This window comes from Pinus tabuliformis, chromosome 4_1, assembly GCF_031772625.1.
Source record: "Pinus tabuliformis cultivar Carrire ecotype Pingquan chromosome 4_1, CPIR1, whole genome shotgun sequence".
NCBI classification, from domain to species: Eukaryota; Viridiplantae; Streptophyta; class Pinopsida; order Pinales; family Pinaceae; genus Pinus; species Pinus tabuliformis.
In genome coordinates this window covers 707,222,779-707,238,069 of record NC_142303.1, presented here as the reverse complement: position 1 = coordinate 707,238,069, position 15,291 = coordinate 707,222,779, and the positions used below count along the sequence as shown (strand labels likewise).

General features: G+C 33.5%; 1 protein-coding gene across 1 annotated transcript; it reads left to right on the top strand.

The window, feature by feature from the left end:
- The first annotated feature begins 8,752 nt into the window (after positions 1–8,752).
- On the top strand, positions 8,753–11,139 carry LOC149178102 (rust resistance kinase Lr10-like). Its single transcript, XM_089421983.1, has 3 exons — positions 8,753–9,548; positions 9,696–9,788; positions 9,906–11,139. The coding sequence occupies exons 1-3, from the start codon at positions 8,753–8,755 to the stop codon at positions 11,027–11,029; spliced, it is 2,013 nt and encodes a 670-aa protein (XP_089278109.1). The 3' UTR covers positions 11,030–11,139.
- The last annotated feature ends 4,152 nt before the right edge of the window (positions 11,140–15,291 follow it).

Below are 15,291 nucleotides of genomic sequence, written 5' to 3'. Positions count from 1 at the left end.
CCTTGTACTATACCTTGGTTTAAACTTTACGCCAACTTTGAATTTGTTTTGGAGCTTTTTAATAGTTACATAATCCATTGGAAGTGCATGATAAAATGCCTAAAAGGGGCAAGGGAACTTAACATCAAATGTTCACCTTTTCAAATTGAAATGTGTGAGCAAAATTAATAACGAAAGGACTGAGCAAATTAAATAGCGAATGTTGAGGAAAAGTCCTCGCTATTGAATTGTTAGAATGTATTCAATAAAAAAATATTTCTATTTATTATTTTGTTAGAATTTATCCAATAAAATTACTTCAACATGGACAAAGCCACTACATACATGAAGGTCACCTTAACCATCGAAGATATTTTCTACCAAATCAACAATTGGATAAGCATTGAAGAAGTGCTTACCACCGAAATCTCTGGAAAGTTGGACAAAACATCTATTAGATCAAATGTGTGATCCATTCCTTCTCGTGGTCCAGACAAGGATGGTGAATACTGGGAGTGAGAGTGAGAGCGAAAGTGAGGGACTGCACTTCCTCAGCAGGGTTCAATAATGGTTCAATTGAAACGACCATGCAGTCGAGAAACATTAGAACGAGAAGGAACCACCAACCACTTGAGGAAAATTCAAAGAAAGTCTATGCAAATCAAGGGAGAAAAGACGATGGGTAAGCGATGACTTATAATGACCCACGAAACGAATGATCCATTACTAGACATCACGCACCCCATGCGTCGTTCTGGTTTGTAATTTATTATTAAAAAACCGTTGCCACTCGATAGGGATGCCTGAGCTCGGTTCCTGCCATCGGAAGTAAAAATAACTCACCCATGTTTAAACATTGTAAATTAAATTATTCCATGTTAGTAAAAATCGTAAATTAAATTACGCCACGTTACCTTACCAATTGCAGGTGCTACCGCACTGAAATTTTTTTTTTAAACATTGTAAATTAAATTCTGCCACGTTAGTAAACATCATAAATTAAATTTTTCCACATTACCTTATGAGTTGTAGGTGCTCCCACATTGAAATATTTAGGCCAATAGGCCTTTCTTTTAAATTAGTGCACCTGACCTTTTCGTCTACGCTTCTTCTCTCCGAGTGACAACTGCGCACACATTTTTACGCCCACCCTCTTCCTTTGCACTTGTCATTTGTGCGCCATATTTACGTCGAAGTTCCAGGGCATATTTAAAGAAAGACTTGTCGATTTACTTAGACCTATGGATTGAGTAGGTTGTGACTCTATGGTTGTCATTGGAGTTGCTTTTGGGAACTTGGAATTGGTCGAAATGGGCGTGGAGAAGTGTATACATCGAAAATACTGAGCATTGTTTCTTGATATCCTGAAGCTCTACGAATTTTCGTGGCTACTGTCGTCGCTTGTTGAATACTCTTCGTGTACTTCACGCTCCTCTGGATCTGTAGTCATACAACTTGACGATGATACTCAAGGTTGTGATGAACCCTATGAAGCAGAGGCTCATGACCAATATGACCGCCAGCATAATCTTAAGGCCAGGCGCATCATCTATGTAGACCTGAGCATGTTGCTTCCACAACTGTTACCCCTGAACCCTCTACCTCCGTTGCTGCTACCGTCGCCCGTTGTTTTTCTGCATGAGGATTAAAAGGGGCACTAAATCTTCTTTAATTGTAATATTTTTATTTTTTGGGTCATTGATACTTTATTCAGTCTTGGTTGTTGTCTTTTGTCACCTTGACTCAAATACATTATAAAGAAGGGAAAATTATGTTTCAATATTTGTTTGCATCATCTTTCATAATTGTATGTATGTTTGTTCATTATATCAATTGCTAGTAATACACCTCCAACCCTTCGAAATAAAACATAGATAGATACTTCTCTCCGAAGTATCGAACTATATAATTCGTGAACAAAGCCTTTCGACATATTCAAACAAATATCACTAGTAATCTAGCGAGTAATCATGGCCAACAATGGCCCAATGCGAAGCATCTTAACATAAATATAAAAAATATAACATGAAAGATGATAATATATAGTGTATGGTGTTCACCCAAAATAGTCACCGTCATGGTGCGTGGTGATGAATTGGGAGGAAAAGCAGTGGTGTATTATGCGTGGTGATGAATTGGGAGGAAAAGCAGTGGTGTATTATGCGTGGTGATGAATTGGGAGGAAAAGCAGTGGTGTATTATTATATCAATTTTTTTTTTTTTATTAATGGTAAAGTTGATGTTTTCCATAAAAAATTTTGACATCAATTCATTTTATAAGCGTAGAAGGTCCAACTCACTGGTTTTGATATTTAATTGCTTATAACAACGCTTATAAAATCTTCTTTATTTGATAAAAATTTACCCAATGTGAAGCATTTTAACAAAAACATATATCTAAAATAGCTTAGAATGAACATTCAAATACTCAACGTAAAAAAATTCCACATAACATTCTGAAGCCTTTTATACATCTTACACCATCTTTTACAAAGCATGCACGTAATAAATCAAGTTGAATGAACTATCACAACTAAACTCAGGTTCATTCCATGGTCATTGACGGTTCATTGCATAGCAAATGTCAGGACTTCCATTGCAAATGAGTAGTTCAAAGTAACCCAATGGTTGTCAATTGGGTCAAATATTGAACGGTGACGTAACAAAGACCTAAAATCTATAATGGAACACTTTAGGTTGTGATAAGTCGTCCATTGAATCAAACTTGAAGGGTGACGTAACAAATAAATAAAATCTATAAGGAAACACTTTAGGTTGAATTGCTCATAATTAGTTTTGGAGGTGTAAAAATAGTTATTATAGGTTGAAATATTATATTCTTAAATTTCCACGGAGATTGGAAGAGTGCGAAAGTGCATTCCATACCATTTCTTAAGGTATTTGTTACTTGTTATTATAAATAATTTGTATGCAATTAAAAAATGTGTGTGGCATTAAATTATAAATAAATTGGAAATTCATTTTAGTTTTAAAACCTGTAAAATAATGTTAAGGAGAGATAAAGGTGTCGTTTAAAGTTTGGTAGTGCACAAATTTCATAGTTTGAAATGTCATAGTTTGTCGAGCTCATTTTTTAATAATTTATATATGAGAAAATGTTTGGAAATTCATTTTAGTTTTAAACCTGTAAAATAATGTTAAGAAGAGATAAAGGTGTCACTTAAAGTTTGGTAGTGCACAAATGTCTAGTTTGTCGAGCTCTTTTTTTTAAAGTTTATATTGTGGTGTAAAATTTATTAACAAATCGATAAATACTAAATGTATATATTTATTTATCAACATTACAATATCTCTCTCGTACTAGAATATAGAGCACATGTAGATATATATATATATATATATATATCAAATTTATTATTCAATAATATACATTAGTGAACGATAGAATAATTTCATATTAAGTTGATTAGTACAAGCATATTGAATGAATGGATTTACAATGATGTAATTTTCATTATCTTCTCGATAATTAGGTAATTGTATAGGTTGTGTTATTGATGTAATTCATCTAGACACAAACTTTGTAGAGCTTTGGAACCTTTAATGCTTTGAGATGACACTCCACCCATCATTAGGGATAGATAATTTTTTTTTGAAATTTTAGATTAAAGCTTTTGGAAAATTCTACACAATGTACATCAGTAAGTATTGCATCAACAACATGATTAATAATTTTGAAAACCTACACATTCAAATTGTGTATATTTCTATAATAAAGATTAACTATTAAAGTTGTTGTTTTCTTTGATGATGTATGTGAAGGGTGTGTGATTGCGAAGTATCACTAAGCATTGTTTGAAACAAGAAATAATGGATAACAAGAATTTAAAGAAACTTGTCTAGAGTGCCCTATAGTCCCTAAATAAACCATCACTACCATGTGCAAGGTACATTTTGACTTGAATTTCACTAAAAAAAATTCTAGGTATACTTGTATGTACTTCTTCAAAAAATAAAGATCGTGCCTTTGAAAAAATCAAAGAATGGAAAGTATTGGTAGAAAAGAAATGTGATAAACCTTTGAAATGTTTAAGATTATAGAGTGAAGGAGAATAGATGAGCAACATCTTTGAATGTTACTTGTCGCATAATTTATAATATCATTAATTTTATCATCTATTTTTTTTCAATCACTTTTGTAATGAACAAGAACTTGTCATGAACAAGTATTTATATTAGGAGAATATATTAGCAAAGATCTTAAAGTAACAATCTTAAAGAAATAATGTCAAAAAAAAGAACGAAACAAAAACAAACACAAACATGAGCTTTATCATTTAAATCAATAATGGATAATATCTATATATATATATATATATATATATATATATATATTTAGTTAAATTGATCATGGTATAGTTAGTTAACTTAATCATGGAACTAAGTGCTACAATTTTCATCATGTATATATCATACTTTTTAAATAATAAATTATATTTATGGTATTGGTAGAAGTAAACTAGAGAAAATGTTATTTAAATATATAACATATTATATTTATGTATTTTATAATTTATAAAGGATGCTAACTTAATAATATCATTACTTTACTCATCTAATATTTTTCAATCGCTTTTGTCAGGGTAAGTGTTGTGAACCAATATTCAAAATTTATATTAAATTATTTTTTAAGTAAGATAAACCCCTTTTGATTGAAGAGGGTGCCAAACTCTATACCATAGAAGTTTTACTACCATAAAACCTTTGGGTATGATGCTGCAAGTGAGTGATATATATATTTTGTAATCACTAAGGAGTCACACTTGGCTTCATCCACAAAGATCTCATTAACATCAACGACCATTAATCACAACTTCTCCGTGTTACCATAGAACCATTGGTGTTGCATTAACACGAACCACAACTTAGAAATATCTGGTCATCTGCTTTAACACGGGTCATCACTTGGGGCAAGAACTCCAACTTTACGTTAAACCACAACCCAACCCAACAGACTGGATTCATAGTTAGTACTATATGATATAGTGCTTTATTACATTAGTTCAATAAGTAATTATTAGGTATTATTGTTTTACACTACTAGCTTGGGTACACTACAAGGATGCCTTGGTCTCTGAGTATCAACAATATTAGGATGCAACTGCAAATGAAAAGGGAGACAAAGCTTTTCATGACGAGGAGGAAGGGCTTCATACATGTAGTTTAGTGTTCTTTATGTCTCACACTATGGGTAGGGAAACATCCAATTGTTGCGGTTGTTGTATTCTATTTTCTATGCTTTGTTTTGCTTGTATAAATGGGTAACTCATAGAACAATATAATAGATTTTAGGAAAATTTCTCTAGTTGTTTAATCTCGTGATACATATTTTACTCTTAATGTTGCTATTCATTATATTTTATGATTTACCTTTTGAGTTATTGGCCTTGACCTTATTTTGCAACAAGATGAGCATATATTGATTTTTATGGGCTTTCGTATAACTGTCAATAGTAACTGGCCAAAGTTCTGAATTTTGGAAAGCCATAACAAAATATATTATTCAAAAGTTAAATTGAATTCAAAATTTGTGATTGTGATCCAAAGCAGAATATAGATACAGATATTACATATAGAAAATACACTAACTCTTGAAATGCAAACAATGTGTTATAGGGCTTGTTTAAGGTACTTCACTCCCATATTAATTGACAAATATGATTGGTAGTATACACTTTTTTCATGGTCATAACTCTATAGATCAAACGCTTAGATACTAAAATTCAGTAAATGAAAACATGTGACATACATGTCTAATTGAATTTTGGTCAAGGATATATATATATATATATATATATATATATATAAACAAAAATACACTTACAAGCATTAATTTAATATAATAATTATGGTTTGCTTGATTATGGAAATCTAAATACAATTTTTCCAATTTAACAAATCTATAGTCTCTCTTTGCACCTTTTGGGACAATTGCTAGTTTTTACTTAATTCAATTTAAACTCCACGTGCTCCCCTACACACAGCCAAGAATATTCCAAACATATTTGCTTCACATTTAATCACAATAGACTAAGCAGTTGATTAAAGAAGAGGTCAACAAACCTTCATAACTACGGCAAAAAATAATATAATCTACTAATTTAGAATAACTTAGTCAAGTGCAAACCACCTTCAATAGTTAATATTTTCTTTTTTTTTTGTTAGGTAAGACCCATGAGGGATTTGACCCAGTGACCTATCACATGGAGTGCCTTAATAATGCATCCATTTACCATCAATCCAAAGCCCTATGGACTTTAATAATTAATATTTTCAAAAACAATAAATAAATTATTAAAAATATTTCCTTTCTTTTAAAATATAAAAAGTTAATCTAACTTTCCCATGACTTTGATATTTTTAATTTTCTTAAAAATTTAATTTAACTTTCCCATGATTTTGATATTTTTAATTTTCTTAGCCCTTCTAGAAGGGGCAAGAAGCGGGCTAAATTAACTTTCCCATGACTTTGATATTTAATTTTCTTAAAAATTTAATTTAACTTTCCCATGATTTTGATATTTTTAATTTTCTTAGCCATTATAGAAGGGGCAAGAAGCGGGCTAAATTAACTTTCCCATGACTTCGATATTTAATTTTCTTAAAAATTTAATTTAACTTTCCCATGATTTTGATATTTTTAATTTTCTTAGCCCTTCTAGAAGGGGCAAGAAGCGGGCTAAATTAACTTTCCCATGACTTCGATATTTAATTTTCTTAAAAATTTAATTTAACATTCCCATGATTTTGATATTTTTAATTTTCTTAGCCCTTCTAGAAGGGGCAAGAAGCGGGCTAAATCAATTTTGAAGGCTGGTAAACTTGGCTGGAGCTAACCAGCCATATATTGGGTATTTAATGCCCTGAGAGCAGCACGCCACTTAGCCCGATAACACGGGAGCGGGCAAATATTATTTAATGCCGAATTTGCCCGCTCCTGTGTTATCGCGTTAAGTCCCGTGCTGCTCTGAGGGCATTAAATACCCAATATATGGCTGGTTAGCCTTTTCCGGTAAACTTGGTCAACGAACTCGAAAACCACGACGATTCGGATAGCAGACTTCCTCTATCATCGGTGAAGATGCGAAGTCTCATGTTGTCTCGTTCAGTTCTGCAGTTCCATGTTGTCTCGCTCACTCCCACCATCTCCCATTTCATCTTTGTTTTTTAATCTATTTATTGGATAGCTTGACGCGGGTAGTCTAATTCAACTATGTGGAGTTTCGTGCCATCGTCAAGTATTGAAACATATATTTATTTAAATTTTGCATTTAAAAAATAGTTGTATTTCAAAAGATTTGATATTTGCATTAAAAAATAGTTATATTTCAAAAACTTCGATATTTAATAGTTTAAAATTTTAAAAATATTTATATGGGAAAAGATTCGATATTTTAAATATTTTGTTTAAAGTAATTTTTTCATAGTTTTTCCAAAATATATTAGTGTTATATTATAAAATATATTTTTAATATTTTTCATTTAAAACATATTAGTAAATCATACAAATATAAATTACTCTCAAATTAAATGAAAACGTCACATGCATCAACTCAGAAACAAGTATAAGTATTAAACACTAATTTTATTGATCAGGAGTTGTCTTTAACTCAAGCTATTAAACATTAATTTTATTTATTAGGAGTGTCAGAATTTGGGGAAAAAATTGAGATGAAATTTTATGTATTATTTAAATTAGTAATTTTGATTATATAAATTCAGTAATCTGAAAAACACTGTAACAAAATTAAACATCAAATTTGAGATTTCAATAACTTACTGCCAAATTTTAGAAAAATTAAACTTAAAAAACCACCTAAAAACACTTCCAAAAAATCTAACTAAAAACAACTCTCCAAAACAACTCTCGATTTTATTATAGGTTTGTCGCATTATTAACACGAAACTTCCCACAAAAAAAAAAAATTAACTAAAAATAACTCGATTTTATTAAGACGCGTAATTGGAAGAGTATTCTCAGAAGCACACTCGGTCAACAGGACTATTCAATGGAGGAATGCGAGAAGGCATCTTGAATTTTATTCATCTTTGACACTCGATTTTATTAAGACGCGTAATTGGAAGAGTATTCTCAGAAGCACACTTGGTTAATAGGATTGTGGATCTGCAGGTGTTGGTAAACGTAACAAACAGTAACTAGGATCTCCAGGATGGAAATTATAGATTCTATCTCATTTCGGCTATCGAGTCATGCCATAATGACATATATAATAGCAACATTCAGATTAGCACCTACTTACCTTCTCAGAAGGGAAGAAAGCCATTTGAGGGAAAAAAAAGAGGTGTGGTGATTCTTCCAACCAAGACTAAGACTATTCAATGGAGGAATACCAAAAGCCATCTTGAATTTTATTCATCTTTGACTTTACGTGCTGCAATTCCATGTCACCCACCATCTACCATTCCATCTCTGATTTTTAATCTATGGGTGAGACCGCTTGCTATAGGTAGTCTAATTGGACTGTGGATTTTGGTCCCATCGTCAGCTCTGGAGGATTATTTTTATTAGACTTTCGGACTCCCTTCACGTAAATTGCAGTTGTTGGGATCGAACGCAGTTAAGGTATCAGACACTCTATGTGTTCAGCAGTTTGGACGGACATTCTATTTATTGAATCACATTATTCGTTCTTTCCTCACTCTCCCCCCTTCTATTTTCCCAACCCTGTTAAGTAGAAGCAGCCACTGATCATTTTCTATTTCTAACGGAAAAACAGAGTAGAGCATTAGAATGATTGTACGCATTCTTCATCGACCAATTTCAAGTTCAATGACTCGGCTTGCTTATCATTCTGCGTTCTGTCTCCTCCTCTGCTCAACTGCGTGTCTGGGCAGTCAGTACGAGAGTTGTGTCTCGAATAATGCATGTGGCTCTTTTGAATTCAGCTATCCTTTTGGTAAAAATAACAGCGGCTGTGGTGACCCTCAGTTCCAGGTTGAGTGTGTACGAGATGGTGACCACGGCCGCAATCCTGTGATTAATATCAATGGAGACGATTATCAGATATTGGAGCCCAGTACGTTGGCTAATACTAGCAATAACAGCATGACAATTGTCCACGCTAATTACCACGATGATCGATGCAGTCTTTCAGCTAAGTATTCCTTATTGTGGTCCGGTTCACATTTTCATATCCGCCCCAATACATCCACTAATCTCTCGGTTTGGGGGTCCTGCAATCAAAATGCGCCGGACAGTAGTCCAACGTTGTTTCAGGGAAGATTCTGTGGCGATTTATGGTATTACAGCTTGACACCACAGGCGATCCAAAAAGGCCTGTGTAAAGTATATCTTCAAATACCTATTAGTCTGAGCCTGTCCATTAATGCTGACTCTTTACCGGGGCAAGAAAAGTACAATGACATCGGTTTTGAGATAGCATGGGATGTCGACCGGAACAGAGATCAAAAGTGCCGATCTTGTTTGGGCAGTAAGGGGATTTGTGGTTATAATATTTCAGAACCTGCAAAGTTTTTATGCTATTGTCGCGATGGCTCCACGCAGCTCGACAAATGCCTCGGAAGTGGTAGGTTTCCGATAGCGTGTGCAAATTTGATTACAAAGCTCAGCGCTTGAATTTTATTGTCAATATATTCAGATATGATCCATTCTACCATTAAGCTTGAATCTGGATATGTGTGTGCCGTCAGCTATACATTCTGTGAAATCTCAGGATCTTTGCCGATACTAATAACTACTTGTCATGGTGGCTTTACAGGTCCGGAAAGGAAGAACGGTCCGGAAAGGAAGAACGCCATTGTAATTGGTATATATAATTTCTTCCTATTCCTATATCACCGTGAATTATATCTGGTTACTGTTAATATTTTCATTACAGTTAGACAAATATCACATTGATATCAATCTCTTCATTCAACTGCAGGTTGCTCCTTTGGGGGAACTGCGTTAGCAGCAATAGTTGTACTGTTCTTGACGTGTTATGCAAAGGGGAAAAGACTTTCTGGTAGCTCTAATTTAGTGGTGGAGAAATTCCTGAAGGAATATGCTCATGAAATGCCAACACGATACTCACACTCTCACCTCAAGAAGATCACAAACAACTTTAGAGAAAAGTTGGGAGAAGGAGGTTATGGTGTGGTGTATAAAGGTAAGCTTCGGAACGGTGCTCCACTGGCTGTTAAGCTTCTCGATAGGCACAGGCACAGCGAGATACAATTCATGAATGAAGTGGCTACCATTGGACGGGTCCATCACTTCAATTTGGTTCGTCTGGTGGGGTATTGTTTCGAAAGCACTACAAGCGCACTGGTATATGAGTACATGGCTAATGGATCTCTGGAGAAGTTTATATTCGCCAGAAAAGAGAAGGGGCAACTCCTAAGTTGGGAGCAATTGTATTCAATCGCTTTGGGTGCGGCTCGTGGAATTGCATATTTACACCAGGATTGTGACAAGCGCATCATACATTTCGACATCAAACCTCACAATATATTGCTTGATGCAGACTTCACACCAAAAGTTGCAGATTTTGGTTTGGCAAAACCTTATGGAAAGGGAGAAGACCATATATCAATGACGGCCGGGAGAGGAACGCCGGGATATGTAGCGCCAGAGGTGTGTGATAGAGATATGGGACCTGTTACCGATAAATCAGATGTCTATAGTTTCGGTATGCTTTTGCTGGAGATTGTTGGGGGAAGAAAGAACATAGGCCTGAAGGTGAGCCGCTCAAGTCAGTTTTACTTTCCTGAATGGGCTTTCAAGCTGCTTGAGAACGGGGAGTTAGGGATAAGACTGAGAGGAGCAGGAGGAGGAGAAATGGAAGCAGAAGAGGAGGAGAAGGCAAGGCGACTCACTAAAATTGGATTGTGGTGTATTCAATACAACTCTAGCGATCGTCCTTGTATGAGCAGGGTAGTCCAGATGTTAGAAGGGAATGGAGACGATGTGACCAATCCTCCCTTGCCCCTCAATTCCTTGCTTGAACCAGAAAAACCTTCAGTATCTTCCCCTGTAGATTCTTGTGCAATTGAACTTGGAACCTAGATTTGTATTCGAGCTTTGCTTAATCAAACCAGGGCTTGCATTTTTGGCATCGATCTTCTAAGGAGATGTGGAGTAAATATTATGTCTTTCAGATGTGACCGTACAAACCATGTATATGTAATTAAATATGAGTAAATGTATACAAAATAAAAATATTGAAATTTAGCGCAATTCCATCTGATTGCCATTAACTTTTATTAAACAAATTGGACATTGTAAATGGTAAATATTTAGCTCATCTTTAGTACGTATGGATATCCTTTCTTAATAACGGAAAAAATGGAGAAAATGCTAAAGAAAGAAAAAATACAACATTGAATTAACATGGAGATTTGAACATACAACAAACACAATAGAGATGTTTTTAATGCTCCACATTTTAACGGTCAGACAGATTATTATGGTTAGTTTATGTTTTCATAGACAGATTATCATGGTTAGTAGATGTTTTTAATGCTCCACATTTGAACGGTCAGACAGATTATTATGGTTAGTTTATGTTTTCATAGGATTCAATTTAACTACCATTAGCTAAAACGCAACATTGAATTAACATGAAGATTTGAGCATACAACAAACACGATAAAGATGTTTGTAATGCTCCACATTTTAACAATCAGACAGATTATTATGGTTAGTTTATGTTTTGATAGGATTCAAGCTAACTACCAGTTAGCTATATAGCTAATGGTTGATCAAACCAATTGACATACAAGATATGAGTTAATTTATTTAATGTGATTATTTAACGCATATCTTACACAACATGCTAACACAACATTTGGATATATTATTATGCTATATGATATTGGTGTTGTTTATTTAACTTTAGAGTTGCGTCTGATCAAGATGTGTGTGATCATACGTGAGGATGTCTATTTGATGTATATGATGTTAGTATAATATATTTATTGCATTTTGAAGTGTATATATGTGGGATAATAGAGTAGCTATACCTAATTTCAAATATTTATATGATTTATGAGTTGATATGTGTATGATTTCAAAAGGAACGTGGTTATTAGGTGCATGTTTATATGGCTTGATAACTAAATTTATATATTACGTAAGTCATCATTATTTTATAATAATGTGTTTATTATTATGTTGCTTAGTAAGTATGTTGAATGGGATATAAGTATGTTGAATGGGATATATGAGTTTGTGTAAGTGATTATCATATTATGTAGTTTAATGTGTGGGTGATTGATGGATGCTAACGAGTAAGGAAATAGAGTATGCTATTTTTTTTTAGAGAAAATAATATTGAGAGAGGTGATATTTTTCCATTGTGTATCTCTTATGTTACCTTTAGATGATGGTAACATGATATTTCTCATATCATTAGCTAGCTTGCATAGCATTAACCATGTCTACACAAGTATTCCAAAGCGAGTAGCTCAACTTCCACATTTTCATCATCTGGTCTTCTTGTAGGAGGGGTTTACATAACATCAAACACTTCATATACTACCTTAATTAATTGATATTTTCAACACTCACCATGGGAACAATTTGCTCAACTTGTTTCTCTATTTTTGTTATTGTTAACAAAAATGCACAATCCTTCATTAACTTTTTTTTTTTGGCTTAGAACCTATGATATGTGCATATTTAATCTTCAATACATGATTGAATTGTTGTCGCCTTCTTGGGTTTAATTGCAAGCAATTGCCTATTTGAAGGGTTGGATAGAGTGGTGGGTGGCAAAGACATGAGTTAGGAGGAATTGTAGTTGTGGCTTGGGTGGATGTTTAACGCAAGTGTTTGCTCAAATGTTGATATTAATTTGGCCACTAAGGGTACATGTATTCACATGTGATGAGGAAATTAATGTTGAAAAATGCAACAAGAAATTCTCAATTTGGTTTTGCCTTGATTAAATTGAGAAAATTTGAATTTCTACATCAATAGACAACTTGGATGCAATTAACTTGTGTGACATGGTTTGTGTCACCTAGTTTACTTAGTAAATTCAAGTTGGAGGAGTTAGAGTTTAGTTAAACATGTGTGATTACTAATTTGTAGCAATCAATGTCAATTATCTCAAGTTGTTTTCAGTTAAACTAGTTGTTGGAGGAACTAGTGTCAAGTCAATTGTGCAGTGAGACTTCAGTCAAATTCAGTGATCATCCAGTTAATTGATCAATCAACCCAAAGTAGCTAGTGTATGCAGAGAATTCAAGTTCCCTAGTTCTGGTGGAGATTCCAAGGGAGTGTAACATTAGTTGTAGACTATTCTTGAGTGTATAGGTGTTGCATGTAGTCAGATGATCAACCTTGGGAATCACACAATCCATTTTAGGGAAATTTCTAAATAATAGGGGCCTAATTTATTAACAAATTTCGCAAGGAAATAGGGGCTCAAGTAGAGGAAGAATTTGACCAAGTCTGGGTCAAAGCTTCTCAGTGAGCAGAGAGACAGGTTATGCACTTGTAGGTTGTGCTCAATTGAGCACAACAATTGTAATACATCTTTATTCATCATATTAATGCAAGTTGGCATTGGAATTTTTAGTAGTTTGTTTTCCCCGGGAAAAATATTATTTGCATGTGTGTGATTTCTTATTGCATGTATGAGATTTTTGTTTTAAATTGCGAATTAATGTCTGCAGAGCACTAGAGTAGGTTTGTGTCTTGTGATTTTGATTAAAACTTCATAAGAAGTTACAAATCTACACCATAATTTATACAATTAAAAGTTAGCTAAACTTCTAGGAGGGTTCTATTCATTTCCTTTTAATTTTTTCTCTAAAAGTGTTTTTTATGGACTATTATCAAAGTTGTTACCACTAGGATCAGGAAATTTGAAATTTATCATGGTTGAGGGTCTAAATTTTTCAAATATTAATAATTGGTAGATTTAGTGTATCATTTGACTCTGGATATATACAAATTGTCTAATAATTTTAAAATATTTTCATTATTTAATATTAAATTTATTCAAATACCATTTCTTATTGATATTTTTAGTGATGCAAGTTAAAAAGTGGCTTAATTCAGTTTTATTATTAAGTGGAACCTTAATTATAGATATGTTTTTTTTTCCAATTCAATTTTATTTTATTGATGGAATTTTAATCATAAATATATACATTTATTTTTTAAATTAAAAAAAATCACCAATTAATTTAATGTAGAAATTATGGTGTAGATTTGCAACTTGTCATGAAGTTTTAATCAAAATCACAAGACACAAACCTACTCTATTTCTCTGTGGAATTTAATTCATGATTTAGAACATCAATCTCAAACATACAATGAGAAATAACACACATGAACACTGTATTTTTCTGGGGAAAGAAAATTGTTAAAACACTTTCCCTGCTTGCATTAATATGATAAATAGAGATGTATTACAATTGCTTTGCTCAAGTGAGCAAAACTTGCAAGTGAATAACCTATCTCTCTGCACACTGAGAAGCTCTGACCTGGGCTTAGTCAATTTTTGCCTCTGCTTGAGCCCCTATTTCTTTGCATAATTCTTGAGGAAATTAGGCCCCTATTATTTATGAATTTCCTCCAAAATTATTGCACAATTCCTCATGGTTGATCACCTGACCAATACCATGAACTATACACTCAATCTAGTATATAATTAATTGTACACTACCTTGGAATCTTCACCATAGTTGGGGAAATTGAATTTTCTGCATGCACTAGCTATTTTGGGCTGATTGATCAGTTAATTGGATGATCACTAAGTTAGATTGAAGTCCCACTATACAACTAACCCTCCACTAGTTCCTCCAATAGTTAGAATTAGTTTAACTGAAAACAACTTGAAATAATGACCTTGATTGCTACAAATTATCAATAAAACATGCTTAACTAAACTCCAACTCCTCCAACTCGAATTTACTGAGTAAACTGGGTGCACAAGCCATGTCACACAAGTTAACTGCATTCAAGTTGTCTACTGATGTGAAAATTCATTTTTTCTCAATTTAATCAAGGCAAAATCAAATTGAGACTTTCTTGTTGCATTTTTCAACACTCCCTCTCAGCAAGAAAGGGATTATCAACCACCCTTATCCTGCACCTGTGTAACCTGAACTTCTCTCTTGACAAGGCCTTTGTCAAAATGTCAACATCTTGTTCCTTTGTCGAAATGTATTGTAGCAACATTATATGCCTCTGCACACAGTCCTGTAAATGGTGATACTAGATATTTATATGCTTGGATCAATCGTGAAATACAGGATTTTCAAAGAGCTTAATGCAACTCAGATTATCACAATATATCATTGTTGGATCCATGA